This window comes from Prionailurus viverrinus, chromosome A1, assembly GCF_022837055.1.
Source record: "Prionailurus viverrinus isolate Anna chromosome A1, UM_Priviv_1.0, whole genome shotgun sequence".
In the NCBI taxonomy this organism is placed as follows: Eukaryota; Metazoa; Chordata; class Mammalia; order Carnivora; family Felidae; genus Prionailurus; species Prionailurus viverrinus.
The window spans coordinates 19,440,008-19,455,652 of NC_062561.1; the positions used below are offsets into that span (position 1 = coordinate 19,440,008).

Genomic DNA, 15,645 nt, shown 5'->3' on the forward strand with positions numbered 1-15,645 from the left:
GAATTGTAGGTTGGTGGAAAGTGAGTAAAATGGAACCCTTTGTCCTTAGCTTTCCTGACTTTGACTGTTCCGTGGTTTTGAGATTGTCATCCCTTCATCACTATGGCAGCCCTTTCAATGACTCAGCTATGAGAAACAGTAGCTCTCCTAAAAGTAATATGTTCCTGAAAATAACTGATCCCTAGGTTATTAGGTATGTCAGGAAATACCTTCTTAAGACCCTCGTAGACTCCCCAAGTCTGTCCTCGACTGGCTCTTGTCCCCTTTGCCCTCCAGGGCACAGACTTCCACTTAGCTCTTCACACGTGTACTCACTGATTTGCCAACTCTACGGTCCACGCCTTGTGCAGGAAGGATGGCTTATTTACCTTTTATTCTCAGCACCGCATTCCTTGGCATGTCCTCGGTAAAAGTCTGTGGATGAATGAATGGATCTGTCCCGTTTGAGGAGGGAGGTGGACATTGAAGTGTTATGTGAAAGGAGCACTGAGTTTGTGAATTAGGTGCAACCACAACCGAAAGCAGATGCTGTCAGGATGCTCGCGGCCACTTTAAAGTTGGTTTAAGCTACTTGGAAGAGAGAGGTAGCAAATGATAGCTATTTGGCAAGAGATTCTGGCATTTAGTGGATGTTCAGTCACTACAGGGCAAAACACTAGGGAGATTAACCCCTGATTTTGTGCCATGTTTTTGTGTTCCTTACATGTTTTATGAAACCACTTAACGAAACTTGATTAAGCCCCTTCCATGTGCCTTCTACTGTGCTAGGTGCAGGGAGTACAGAAGAGCAGAGTGTGGGCTCTGTCTGCAGGGAACCCACAAAATAGCAGGAGACGTGAATAACTGAGTAGGAGCCGTTTCCTAACAGGAGCCCCATTGGCAGCTGGCTGGTTAAGGGGAAAGGCTGGTTAAGCAGGAAATCATACAAACGTGTTTAATTTTCATCTATAAATGCACAATCACTTGCCAAACTTTTGACATAAGACCGAGGCCTCATCTTTGATTATGCGTTCATTGCATAGAGTTCTGAATATTCTTACATAGGCGACTCTCCTCCATTTCTTTTTAGAGCTTTTTAAAGCTTTCTTTTTAAAGCTCCAATCTTTTTAAAGCTTTCTTGGTTATTTTCCACTTGTCTTATCCAACGTTTAGGTCGATGGCATTTTTTTTTTTTAAAGCTACTCGCTTTTATTGAGTTCTCCACAGTATTCAACATAGGTTTTGTAGAAATAATCACATCTCTCTTTTTCCATTCGTATTTCATCAGTTCATGCAATAATTGTAATAACAAGTATAATTGGCCTAAGCAGATTTGGGAATGCACACGATGATGTTGGTGAGAATTAGTGGGAACAGAGGTAGTTGAGCAGGCTAGAGAGGCCAGTAGCCACGAGTGGAAACCCTGAGTGGGCAGCAGGAATGGAGAATGCCCATTACTCTAGAAAGTAGGTCAGGCAGAGGTCAATTGAGAAGAGTGCGTATTGTTCTCAACAACATAGCTGAGTAAGTGCCATATAAATAAAAGGTTATACTCAAGTTCAAAGGTCTATTAATTCTTCCTGGGGTTTTGGTTAAGATTCCTGGCTGCTATTTTACAGCAGATTTCTCACATCTTGCAGGAATGTGTTAATAACAATTGTTAACATTTATGGAACTCTCTTTATATGCGGGCATTGTTCTAAGCATCTGACATGGATTAACTTGTTTAACCTTTATGACAGTCCTGAGAGGAGTTTCTATATTATTATCTCCACCTTACAGATGAGATAATGATGCACAGAGAAATTTAAATAACTTGCCCGGAGTCACAGAGCTAAGAAATGTTAAGTGGTGAAGTGGGATGAGAACCCAGTCCATCATGATTCTACAGCCAGAGTTTTTAACAATTGCATACTGCATTTTTCTGTTATATTCTCCATCTTCGGGAACACGAAAGGTAATGAATGATGCCTTTTCTTACAGAGAACAATAGGCTGTTTATTGTGATGGAGTATTGTGACGGAGGGGATCTCATGAAAAGGATCTATAGACAACGGGGAGTGTTATTTAGCGAAGATCAGGTAAAAACACCTCCATTTTGCCTTTTAATTTGTATGAGGGGCAATTAGATTTATAGTGCTGTAAGTAATAGCCCATATTTATATACAGCATGATTGCTGGTAGAGAAAATTTAAATCATAAAACCGTGTATCAATATTCTTGATAGATTTAGTCCAGAGCGTGTTTGCAATTGAACTGAAATTGAATCTCTTTTTGAGAGTGAACTTTGAGAAACGATAGTGTATTTTTGGACAATCTCATGTAGGATGCCCTTGAGATAAATCTTCCTGGCTAAAAAAACGTGAATGTGGATGTTCCTCAGCCATTTCAAATGTGACATATTTATAGCTTTAGTCTTCTTCCTTTTACCATTTAGTATGCTGTTTTAAAATAGCTATCCCACTTTGCTAGGGAGCATGGAAGGCCTCCGTGGCAATTGGCTATTTAGTTTCATTGATTATGAAGAAAGAGGAGAGAAAAGGTGAAGAATAATGGCCTCAATTCCCATTCCCTCTTGGCACAAACACATTTTTCTTCCATACTCGGAGCTTCCTCTGGAACCCTCCTGGGAGCTGTACTCATGAAGGAGACAGCAAGTATGTGTGTGTGGAAGGGACTCTGAATCGGGCCTGTGTGATGGATAAGGCAGGCCACTGCCTGGAGCCATGCACAGGAATGGGCTGCCATCTTTCTTTCGGCCATTTGTTTCTTTGTTCTGTTTTACCATGTAAGAGCCTCATGCCTATATCATTTTCTACGGCACACAATAGAATAGTTTGAATAGACAGATGATTCAGGAATCAGGATCTCTAAAGTTTGCAAATTTAATCACGCATTCTTCCTATGTTCATTTACATTTTATATTAAATTCCGTATTTGTAGAAACCCTCCTTTCTTCCTATCCAGGTATTATTTTGCTTCATTTAATAAAAATACTTTTCTCTACAAAATTTTGAACTACATTTCCCTGTGTTGGAAAAGAATGAAAATTACAACTGAATCTTAGCATCTGGAGTATAGCTTTTTTTTCCTTTTGTTTTTCTTTTTCTGTGTAACCTGGCATCCAAAGAACCAATGAAATTTTAGAATAGTTTAAGGAAATCTTTACAGGCCTAGAACACATTTTTAAAAAGAGGCTCATGGCCAGCTACGAGAAAATAAAATCAAGACTAAGAAAGGAAATTGAGTTTTAAAAGTAAGATATTTCTTGTTTTTATATTAGATACATATATATTGATAATTCATTAAAGTTGTTAACAACCTCACAGATTCTCTGCCTCTTCTGCTTTCCCTCTCTGCCCTGGGCACCCTCTTTCCACTGAAAAGGAAACACTCATGGCACCAGGGTTATCAGGAAATGCTGCCTATCTACTGTCCCAGTGCAGTTAGCAGACCAGTGTTAAGAAAAAAGAAAATCATGAACTGCCTCCCTCTCTCCCCTGCTTCTACTTCTCTTTTTCTGTACTTTTTCTGTACTTTGATACCAGTGCATTCAAATTGCCTTTTGCAACCTCCATTTTTCTAGCTATAAAAAGAGAATAATGTGATAAGATGGTATTTCTAGTAGTTTCATTCATATAAGTTCGGACACACAAATGTGTCATTTCTCTCTTTTTGTACATTATCATGAAGACATTTCAATGACCACCAGACCACTGACCAGTTCCGTTTAATGTTCCCTCTACAGATTCTGAGTTGGTTTGTACAGATTTCTCTAGGACTAAAATATATTCACGACAGGAAGATCTTACACAGGGACATAAAAGCACAGGTAGGAGTTCAGAGAGAAGATCAAGACAGAAACCGATCTTCTTGTTTTCTTGAAATATCTCCCACAACATAGCCTTCTCTCTATTGATAGAACATTTTTCTTAGCAAGAATGGAATGGTTGCAAAGCTCGGGGACTTCGGGATAGCAAGAGTTCTGAACAAGTAAGTGCTTTTAAAAATCCTTTTTCTTTCTATTCATAACAGCCAAAATATGTATTTTTAGGTATCATGAATTAAGATATTAAAAGCTTGGTTTCCAGATAATTTGAGATAACTATTTCTATAAATGCCTTAAGTCATTCAGATGATACTTGGTCTGAGATTAAAATTTCCAAGATAAATCTCGGTATGATACAATGATGGTGGCAGTATTGTGTAGTGTGAGATAAGCCTATCACAGGAGATGTGACTGAATACGCACAAAGCTAGTGCATTTAGTGAAACAGGCAAATTCACACGTGCTCCGGGGAATGTATCGATGCAACTGCTTTGGAAGACAATTTAGTGGTAATAAGTATCAAGAGATTTTTAATCATTCTATTCCTGGGAATTTGTTCTCAGGGAATAGTTTGAAATTTGGAATAATTTAAATGCCTTATAATTGGGAAATAGGTAAATTTTATAAAACACGGCATAAGCGTGGACCTGAATATTATGTAGCCATTTATATTTATGATTTTGAAGACTTCTTGATGACATGGGAACAAACTTTGTCATATGAAGGCAAAAAATGGAATTCTGAATTTTAAATACTCTGTGATCACAGTCATATGAAAAATATGCCTGGAAAAAAGATGAGAAGGAAATATATCCAAATTTTAAATAATAGCTGTTTTGGGGTAGTGAGATTCTGGGTAATTTTTTTCTTCTTTATTCACTTTCGTGTTTTCCAAATTTTAAGCCATGAGATTGCATTACTTTGGTAATTGGAAAGGGGGAATTCTTTCTGCATGTAAGAGTTTTATAATATAACAATTGTACTTCTTTGTGGAGTCTTTGAGCCATAAATTTGTTTTATGTGTTGATTTGGGGGAGGTAAATTATAAACTTAAAAATCAACTAACTTCAAAAAAATCAACTAACTTTATTATTCTTGTTATTAGTATGCAATATGTTTGCTTTATTTCAGTATGTGCATTCATCAAATTTTGTGTTATCCATTTTTATACTTTTTTTCTTGCATGTCTGTGTCTTAAGCCTTTTCTTACTCCAGTAATAAACTGTGTTGTTTTATTATTTAATATGATTTGCTAGTTCCATGGAACTTGCTAGAACTTGTATTGGAACACCTTACTACCTGTCCCCAGAGATCTGTCAGAATAAACCCTACAACAATAAAACGTGAGTTACCGACTATTGGTTTGAAAGTCTCAGTACTAACGCCGGTAGGTTCTCTCTTTCTTATGGTACTTATGTAATTGCATTTTCTTCATGTGTGAAATGGGGACCCCAGTGACTATCTTGACCACTTCACTTAAAAATACAGGTGATAAAAGGAATATTGAAAATTGCAGTCACTGTGATGTCCGTCTTTCTATTTGCTCTTCATACCTTCTAAACGCTATTTAGCCAAATTCAGGAAAGTGTTGTGGATGGGTCAGATAGAAGGCAGGGAGGTCTGGTGGCAGAGCCCCGTCACCAACTCGACCAAGTCGGTTAACCTCTGTGGGCCTCAGTTCCCCTAGCAGTAACGGAGAGTGTGGGCCAGGTAATTGTTAAGGTATCTTCCAGCTTTAAAACCCAGCTAGTTTTATGCATACGATACTAAGCCCGCTGTTCAGGAGTAATATTGATATACGCAGTAGGAAAAGGTGAACATGAGGTAGTTTTTACTTCTATGTAAGAAGGGGAAAAAAAATCCACTTTTCAAAGCTGGCTGCCAGATGAACTTGTTGGCTTATCAGGAAGACTGAGTTCCTTCTGGGAGTTAATTTTCCATTTGTTTAGGAAAATCCCCAAGAGATGTTTGGCTGTTTGACTTTGCAAGAGATAAGTGGAGGGCAAAGCCCAGATGGCAGAGATTTCTAAAAAAGAATAGTAAACATTTCTCTGCATAGAAAAACAGGCTTTTTTTTTTTAATAGCCTCTAATACCAAGAGGGGGTTTGGCCTCAAGTTAAGCAGCAAGGCAGCTGGTGCAACCTGGGTGGGAGGGCAGACTGTCCTGAGAAGAGCCCTGGGTCAGCAGCATTGTTTTGTTTCCTTGTACTGCTTTTTAAGAATTTGAATCAACATTTAAGTAAACTGATTTGGTGCTTCTGATAATTGGAAATCTTAGCAAAAATCAGCTGGGTACCCCGCTTTAGCTCAGAAAACCAGTCCCTGGTTCACCATAGTCTGCACCACAAACAGGGTGGTGTAAGACTTGTAAATGTTCCCATCCGACCCGGTGGCTGCATTCCCTGTTGGACCACCCTGGCTATAGGGGGCACTCTGGGACAGGGGAGGCTGTGGACCTACAGATGACCCGGTGAAGACAAAATTCTGTGTGATCGTAGGAAGTGGGGCCAGTGAGTTTCTAGAAACTCTTAGAAAAATGCTAGGAAACAGCTGGAAGTTGTTTCCTACCTGTTCTATAATCATCACCCTTCATTTCCTCAAGCCGTTGGGATGTCTTTCTCGGCTCCTGCTGCACACAGAGGAAGTATTGCTAAGCAGTGGAACCCTTTTCCTCACTGTACTGAATCCTTGTTTTCACTTTTTTTTCACTTCTCATTATGTTTTCTTCAGTTTTTTAAGATTTAATGATGCTTTTTGTTCTATAAAGTAGCTCCTTATTAAACTAATCATATATAAGTACTAAAGAGCAAGTCTCCAGTCATGTATTGTTAGCACATTTTTCAGTTTATGGAGTGCCAACTGCTATGTCCTTACTTAGTAGAACTTTGGTTCTGTCAATAGGCTGGAGTAGAATATACCTTTGTAAATCAACCCGATTTTCCCCTTTGAATCAAAACAAATATGTGTTTCAGTCCTGCCTACTTCCTCTGAATTGTTCAAAATCCCATACATGCACACATTTTCTTTGAGCACATGAAGCTGAAGTAAACCCTGAGCCCTCAGACGGTAGCAAAGTTTGTGTATCTTTTCTCTGCTGGGATTCTGACCAACTACATATTGTTTTAATTTTACCTCTTAGGACTAAGAATAGATAACGTATCTGAACGCATTTGTAAAAAAAAAAAACTGGTCAACCTGTAAAATTGTAAAGATACACAAATACAAAGCACTGTAAGGATAAAGGCTTTAATTTGGAATTATGGATATTTCTTGGCGTGTGAACTCTTGTCTTCCCCAGGGATATTTGGTCTCTTGGCTGTGTCTTATATGAGCTTTGCACACTCAAGCATCCGGTGAGTATATTAATTGTCAAATTAATCTTGAATTATTGAAACTGTGTAAGTGAAATTAACTTTTGAGAGGAAAAAGGTTAATGTTTGGAGTTACTAGATTGTTAAAAATTATATGGACAAGATGTTAAGACAAATGGTCGACCTATACATACTGACATGGAAAGATGTCCAACTTAAATATCCAGGTTAGAGAATAGTATACATAGAATATTTTCATTAAAAATAAATCATGTGAGGGACACCTGGGTGGCTCATTTGATTAAGTGTCCGACTCTTGATTTCAGCTCCGGTCATGATCTCACGGTTTGTGAGTCTGAGCCCCACATGGGGCTCTGTGCTGGCAGTGTGCAGTCGGCTTGGGATTCTCCCTCTCCCTCTCTCTGCCCCTCCCCTGCTCACCTGCACGCTCTCTCCCTCTCTCAAAATAAATCAACGTAAAAAGTTAATTGTTAAAAAAATAAAAATAAATACATTGTGTGCGAATATAATCAGCAAAGGGGAAAGGTGCATGGGGTGAAGTCTATAGGAAACCAAGCACAAGCTTCTAAGAGCCTCTCCCAATGGAGTCACACAGGATACGCTAATTTCTCCAGCAACATGTTGTGACAGCACATGTGACATGTTGGCAACCAGAGAAGCTCTTTAGAGACCCAGTGCCCAAGGTTTTTATGTGGCACTGGTCATGTAGGCACCCTATATCTGGCATATACTAAGCTTCCAGAGTCCCAGGAAGAAAGCAGGTGTTCAGCGTAAACCATATTATTTGCACAAGTGGTATAGGCAAAGAAAGCCACTCTGAATATTTAGAGAGTGGTGGGAACTCTCCTGCCATGTGAGTTCCCAGATGCCAGCCAAGGTGCAATATAGTAAGCAGGTTCTTCTAAGGAGAGCAGTCCTTAACCTGCTGTGTTAACTCTTTTCTGCTGTTATTACTGTTATTATTAATTATTACTCTTATTGGCAATGGCCACACAGCTAGTAGGGGCCTGATCCAAACCGGATCTTTACAGCCACCCCAGGCTGCTGAGCATTATTATTATGTGTAAATAACCAATGACTTCACAAAATGGAAGGTTTTCTGGTTCATGAGGAATTTTTGAGGAAATGTTTATGTCATATTAATTTAGAAAGCAAGATGTAAAATTTCATGTTATTATGACCTCAACTCTGTAAACATTATTTTACTTTTTCTTTCTTTCTTTTTTTTTTTTTAACGTAAGCTCTATGCCCAACATGGGGCTTCAACTCACAACCCCGCACTGAGCCAGGCAGGCGCCCCAATAAACATTATTTTGAAAAAGACTAGAAGGAAATATACCGCTGGCCGGGAAAATCATATGTACTTGCCCTCTTTGTAGCTTCCTATACCTTCTCGTTTTTTAGAATGAATAAATATTATTTTGATAATAAGGAAAAATTAAAACTAAAAAAATCTTGTTTTACATAACATGACATCACATTGGGTAACTACCTATAATACCTACTCATGAAGTATTAGTTGATGACAACAATTTAGGGTGGACTATTGTGCTTCCAAATGAAGTTTAAAACATTGTTTTTTGTTTTTGCATTTTTTTTTAATTTTTTTTTTCAACGTTTATTTATTTTTGGGACAGAGAGAGACAGAGCATGAACGGGGGAGGGGCAGAGAGAGAGGGAGACACAGAATCGGAAGCAGGCTCCAGGCTCTGAGCCATCAGCCCAGAGCCTGATGCGGGGCTCGAACTCACGGACCGTGAGATCGTGACCTGGCTGAAGTCGGACGCTTAACCGACTGCGCCACCCAGGCGCCCCTGCATTTTTTTTTTTTTTTTGAGATTCAAATTCCACTTTGTTTATTTAAAAAGTCCGGATTGGGCAAAGGCAAAGGGACTGCTTTCACAAGGGCCCCTCAGCCAGAAAAGGGAAGGGCGGTCAGTTCTAGCACCCCCAGTTCTGGAGTGCAGGAATCTGAGGGCAACAGGCAGAGGGCCCCACCCCAAGTGTGAGAGTGTGTCCCTGCAGCGTGCCCGCCGATGGGGGCACAGGTGGTGAGCACCTGCTGGAAACTCTGTTTTGTTTCTTAGTATTACTTTACATGCAAGTACTGAATTCTTCTCTGACTTAGGATCGTTATTCCTTGTCCTTCCAGTTTGAGGGTAACAACTTACACCAGCTGGTTCTGAAGATTTGTCAAGCACATTTTGCCCCAATATCCCCGAGGTTTTCCCATGACCTGCAGGCCTTGATATCTCAGCTCTTCGAAGTATCTCCCCGAGATCGGCCATCTATTAATTCCATTTTGAAAAGGCCATTTTTAGAGAATTTTATTGCCAGACACTTGACTCCTGAGGTGAGCTCTGAGGTGATTCTGTGTGGGTTTTGACAGAGATTTTGGTTAGCAAGTCCTTGACACATGTGTTTCATCTTAGGTCATGCACGAGGAATTCAATCACAGCATCACTCATAAAGCAAGATCACTGGCTTCTCAACCTCCAGGGAAGAGGATCCAAGGTAAGAACGATTTGACCGTGTGATCAAAACACCTGTCTTATGTGCATCTCACACAGTGAGTTGGGATATATGGCTGGCAACATTAGTACGGAAATTCCACCAAATACACCGAATATGGATGTTTAAAGAATATGAGTAGTGGAAGCAGGAGAAAAATCATCTTGTTGAATGGTGACTAATGGTGGTGCCTGTATATCTAGCCAACGCGTGATCTGGATGACTTATGTCCTCTCTTCTCATTAGTTAGAAACTTCAAGAAGCAGTGGATTTACGAATAAAGAGACACTTGAAGAAGTAGAATCCTGGGGTGCCTGGGCGGTGCAGTCAGTTAAGCGTCTGACTCTTGATCTTGGCTTACGTCATGATCTCACAGTTTGTGAGTTCGAACCCCACACCGGGCTGTATGCTGATGGTGTAAAGCCTGCTTGAGATTCTGTCTCTCCTCCTTTCTGCCCCTCCCCAGCATGTTCTCTCTCTCTCTCTCTCTCTCTCTCTCTCTCTCTCTCTCTCTCTCAAAATAAATAAATAATTTTAAAAAAATTAAAAAAAAAAAAAAAGAAAGAAATAGAATCCTAACCTAACTTTTGCATAGGAAAGAGACAGTAAGAGAAGGTTCACAGACAGGCCTGGGACAATGAGATGAAGCTTATTTTTTAAAAACAGAGAGGATAGACTGGCGATTCGGAATTCTCTTGCAAAGGCCCCTTAGACCTGAAGTTAGTACCTCAAACATAATTGGTAATAGTGTGATCTTTATTATATGACCCCTGAAGGAAGCAGGTAATACTTTATGGTCATGATCAATAGAAAAACAATTTTAGTGGTGGTTTCAGGGGTCAGCTGATGATGTGCTCTGTGCATGTGTGTGTGTGTGTGTGTGTGTGTGTGTGTGTGTGTGTGTGAGAGAGAGAGAGAGAGAGAGAGAGAGAAAGACATTAAAGAAGACAAAATTACTAGTGTCATTGATGTTGTGAAATAAGAGCAGCATAGACTTAGTCATAACCAAATGTCTGAACGGAAAGGGTGAAGAGGAGGAGAAAATCTCCCCAAGGAGTCAGGGAAATCTATCTACTGTGATAGAGAAACTGAACTCGAGGAAAGTTGTCAAGGGAAGAAGAGTGAATGAGTCCCTCTGCCATGTGTAATTTGGTCTGGTGTAGTTATGTGTGGGCCTGGAATGAGGACATTTCAAAAGTGGATAAGTGGAGGGTGAGAAAAAGCATTCTGTCCACATTTCTAACATAAGAAAGAAAGGAAAACAGGAAAAAAGCCTGATGGTGACAAACACAGACATGTTAGAAACCTGCTCATACACTGAAAACGACAATGTGGCATGAGTGGTGTGGCCTATAACCCAAGCTGTGATGACTATATGTAATTACTTGTACATATCTAATTATTACTTGTACATGTCTGATTATTGTAAACATCTGGTTATTGTACATATCTGATGCGTGCTGTCTCTGTAAATGTTAGCATTAATCCCTAATTTTTTTAAAGTAGTGTTATATATTACTAGAAATATGTGAAGGAACCCTGGATAGAATGGTTTTCTCTGTTCAAAGAAAAAGCATGGTGTGGGGCGCCTGGGTGGCTCAGTCACTTAAGCGTCCAACTCTTAATCTGGGCTCAGGTCATGATCTCACAGTTCGTGGGATCAAGCCCCGTGTCGGGCTCTGCACTGACAGCGTGGAGCCTGCTTGGGATCCTCTCTCCCTTTCTGTGCCTCTCTCTCTCAAAAAAAAATAAGCATTTTTTTAAATGCATGGTGGTTTTCTATCAGCACTTCTCCCACTGGGTCTAAATATCTCTGGCTAAAGTGAGCTTACTGTGTTACGATATGTCCCTTATGTTTATACTCTCACAAGCATCGATACTAAAATGCAAACATTTTAAAGAAATTGAAGTTGTTTTATTTTGGTTAAATCAGATTCTAAAATACAGAAAGCGAGATTCCAGGGGAAGTGCCTACCAAGATCAAGGATATCAGTGCCTGTTAAAAGGAAGGAAATATTACATAGAAACGAATGGAGACCACCAGCGGGAGCCCAGAAGCCCATAGCCGTAAGTCGTACTAAACCCTTTCTCTAGTTTGTTAGCAGGTAGCGTGTTCTATGGATTTACTTGCACATGTTCGTGAAGTACAAGCTCATTACTTTGGAGTCTCCTTATTTTGTACTTTCAGTAAAATCATTCTGTAATGAGCATTCAAGTGGTATCTCATTAGATAACTTCTAGTTATTATATTTTTAAACACAATGCTGTAATTTCTTATAAGTAGTCTATGTACTAGTTTTAGTTTTCCTTTTACAACTCAAAAATCTTTAATTTATTTAAAGAAATAACATTTTTCTATATAAAACAAGTGAGTAGCATAACTGCAGAAAACATTATGCTTTTTTTTTTCTTTAAAGTAGGCTCCATGCCTGCGTGGAGCCCAGTGCAGGGCTTGAACTCATGACCCTGAGATCAAGACCTGACCTGAGATTAAGAGTCAGATACATTACCAACTGAGCCACCCAGGAGCCCCAGACATATGCATTTTGTTCTCTTAATTCTAACGTGTTATACATAATTGAGAAACTTTTATTATATAATCAGTGATTTTTTTCCTAGAGATTCTTTATGCTTATTTATCTGAATCCACATTAGCAGAGCATTGAATCTCTTAGTTGATGCTAGTGAAATGCTTCTGGTATATATATGATTAAATGGCTATTGTCTTTTAGTCGAAGAATTGTATTTTTAAAGAAGGCTTATGGTATAATTAGAGGACCATTTGGAAATACGTTTACTCAGGTTTACTTGCTATGTAGACATTTTAGAAAATGTGTGGTTTATAGATAGATTTTGAAACTATTTATGAAATTATTGTTCTTCATTTGATAGACCGTGGTTTAACTTTATTAAAGAAATTTAAAAGTCTCAGTCAGAAAAACACGTGACTCTTGATCTCAGAGTAATGAGTTCAAGCCCCACATTGGGTGTGGAGATTACTACAAAAATAAACAAATAAACTTAAAAAAAGAAATTTAAAAGTATGTTGTGATTTAGAATACTCTGTAGCAGACTCCTAGGAGAGAGAAAACATCTAAAAGATTCAAGGATGGATTAAGTTAGGAGAACAAGTTGATGTTTTTCTAATCAATCCATTGAAGGTTTCTGCTAATGCAATGGAATGAGTGGGTCTCCACAGGGACCACCTGTGGTGTTCTCATTACCATTGGGGTTTTAGACAAAACCCTAAAGAAGCTGTTAATTTTTCTCCCAATACTTGTCTCTATTTCTAGACATTTTTCAACAAGTCATTAGTAGGACCTTGTTTGGGGTTATATATAGGTAAAATTGCAAAACTAAGAAACGTAAGTCATACTTTAAAAGATTTTTAAAATGAATATATAATTTATGTTTAGACTAATAAACCAGATTTTATACACTTATTTTAATATCTAAATAAAACCATATGAAGTTGCCATTTTTTGTAAGTTAAAAATCGTCCAATATCTACAATTCGATGTGGTTCAATTAACATATATATGAACCACACAGCATTAAGAAGAACAGAGGAGGTAGTGTGTTACTTCTTCACAGTGAGGAAATTTCAGTTTAAACCATTTGTTTGGGTATTTATATTTCCAGCTACCAGTTCTAGTCCTTTCCAGTGGTTTGAACTTCTTTTACTCTTTTGTTATCATCTGTTCAGTAGGCAGAATTGTCCTGGTTAACGTTAAATTGACCCGAGTTTGCTGTTCAGCAACAGGGTCCTGACTGGTTTTCATGTGTTAATTTGGCCTTGTTCTTGTCTTATAGCTCAGTGGCCTTCACTTAACTCCAAGACAAACACTTGTTTCTGGTTCTCCTACCATTCTGTTTTGTTTGGGAAGGGTGGTGAGATGTAGTTGGGGTGATAATATGCCCGTGGCAGCTGTTACATGACTTTCCTTGTGTTTACTTGGGAAGAAGGACTGAATGATTCAGCATTTTCTTTCCTTCAAGTCATGATGACATTTTGTATTTAGTCAATTTATCAGAACCTAAAAATGTTGCGAATCCCCAAATTTGTGGGTGGCACAATACCATTTGTTCTCCCATAAAGTACAGCAAGATGTAAATAAGTTTATAAAAATATAAAGTAATAATTCTGAGTTTAGTTTCAGATCTTGGGTTGACTAGGCATACTCACTAGCTAAGTATTTTTGGTAGACCAATCATGACGTATGCAAGATTCCTATTCACACCTTAATAAAATGATAAACTACTGTGCTATAGTACTTAGACTTCTCAAGTATTTTCCAGTTCCAGGATTTGGGGATTCTAAGATTATTTACCTCTCAAAAGTAGTCTAGAGCAAAAAACCAAAAACATACCTTCAGTGCCTTGTCTTAGCTATGGTCACCATCAAACTGTCAATTATTAGAGATTTTAATTATGTGTCTTCAAAATCCTTCCTCTTCTTTTTGATCCTTCAGATAAAAATGGTAGAAAGGCCCAAACTTCCTGCACTCTGTGGTCATTATGATTATTATTATGCTCAACTTGACGTGTTGCGGAAGAGAACTCATGAACCAAGTTACCACTGTGTTCCTCCAAAAGATTCTGGAGTGGAGGAGAATTATAAACAGGAAGAAAGCCACAGTCCATCACCAGGTCAATGGTAATGTCAGAATCTTAGTTAAGCTTTGGTCCTCTGAAAATATCTTGATATATCAACATTTATTCTGAAGCCCTTCCAAATTTTCCTAAAACAAATAACCCAAGAGGAACTTCCAAACTCTTCATCTTGAATACTAGAGTCAGAGTTTCTTTTGCTCTTTCTCATCTCAAATCTGATGTAGCTTGTCTTCTTTTTCATGGAACCATGAACATGTATGTATATTATTTTCCAAAGAAATTATTAATATTAATCAATAACAATTGAATTGTAATCAGATTATCATTTGAGACATATTAAAAAGACATATTGAAAATTCAGCATGTATTTTCCTGGGATCTTTCATTTGTGCACCAGCATGAAGAGCCTTTAGAGGTACAGGAATGGCACACAACCATGGCGTCATGGAGCTCAGAGTGTAGTGCAGGAAATGGACAGGCAACTGGCAGTCAAATCAGGGGTGCAAGGCCATCAGTCAGATGCCTGCCCAAAGCGTGAGAATGTCATGGTATGGATTTTTCTTTTTCCCTCCAACATATTGTAGACCATGGATGGACTGATCCTGTCCTCAAGAAAAATCACTGCATCAGAATATGTTTCTGTTTTATCCTCTCCCGTATCCCCAATTGGTACAGTTCTCTTTGCTTCCTTTTCTTCCTGAGTCCACAGGATGCATTCTGTAACTCTGAACTACTTCTTGAACTCAGAACTTTAAGCCACAGGTGAACTGTGAATCGCATTCCTGAATTGAAAATCCACTCCTCAAATTGGTGCCTAAGTCTAGTAAAAGTTTCTACTCAAGCTGAACATTTTTATTTTCTAAGGCCTGCTGAATACCTTCAGAGGAGATTTGAAGCTCAACAGTATAAGCTGAAAGTGGAAAAGCAGTTGGTAAGTAAAATACCAATCGTCAGAGGCAATCAGGAACTTCCTGTTCACAGATATTCATGGGTCCTTATGTCCAAGTGCATTTTGCATAGAAGATGAAGACTACTCTCCACCTTCTCCAATTTTTATTTTTATTTTCTTTTTTTACTTTAGAGAGAGAGAGAGAGCGAGCAGGGGAGAGGGGCAGAGGGAGAGAGAAAGAGGATCTTTCACAGGCGCCATGCTCAGCATGGAGCCCTATGTGGGGCTTGATCCCACGACCCTGGGATCATGACCTGAGCTGAAATCAAGAGTTGGACCCTCAACTGACTGAGCCAACCAGGTGCCCCCTAATAGTTAAAGAAGAATAATGGGAATAGGCTTGAATCAGAGCTTGGGCGGCCTGGTTTCTTTCCTGGCTCTGTCCCTTGCTGTGTGACCTTAGGCAGGACATACAACTTCTCTGAGCCTC

General features: G+C 39.0%; 1 protein-coding gene across 4 annotated transcripts in view; it reads left to right on the plus strand.

The window, feature by feature from the left end:
* The window catches only part of NEK5 (NIMA related kinase 5), a 60,708-nt gene that overhangs the window by 16,275 nt on the left and 28,788 nt on the right, over positions 1–15,645 (plus strand). For 2 of the 4 annotated variants that reach the window (XM_047857803.1, XM_047857812.1), the window contains exons 4-13: positions 1,963–2,060; positions 3,728–3,811; positions 3,902–3,972; positions 5,065–5,151; positions 7,108–7,162; positions 9,294–9,494; positions 9,574–9,655; positions 11,586–11,719; positions 14,125–14,309; positions 15,131–15,197. In XM_047857803.1, the coding sequence (XP_047713759.1) occupies positions 1,963–2,060; positions 3,728–3,811; positions 3,902–3,972; positions 5,065–5,151; positions 7,108–7,162; positions 9,294–9,494; positions 9,574–9,655; positions 11,586–11,719; positions 14,125–14,309; positions 15,131–15,197 (1,064 nt within the window). Of the gene's footprint in view, positions 1–1,761; positions 1,937–1,962; positions 2,061–3,727; positions 3,812–3,901; positions 3,973–5,064; positions 5,152–7,107; positions 7,163–9,293; positions 9,495–9,573; positions 9,656–11,585; positions 11,720–14,124; positions 14,310–15,130; positions 15,198–15,645 lie in introns of all 4 variants that reach the window. The other 2 variants (XM_047857826.1, XM_047857817.1) reach the window with 2 other exon arrangements.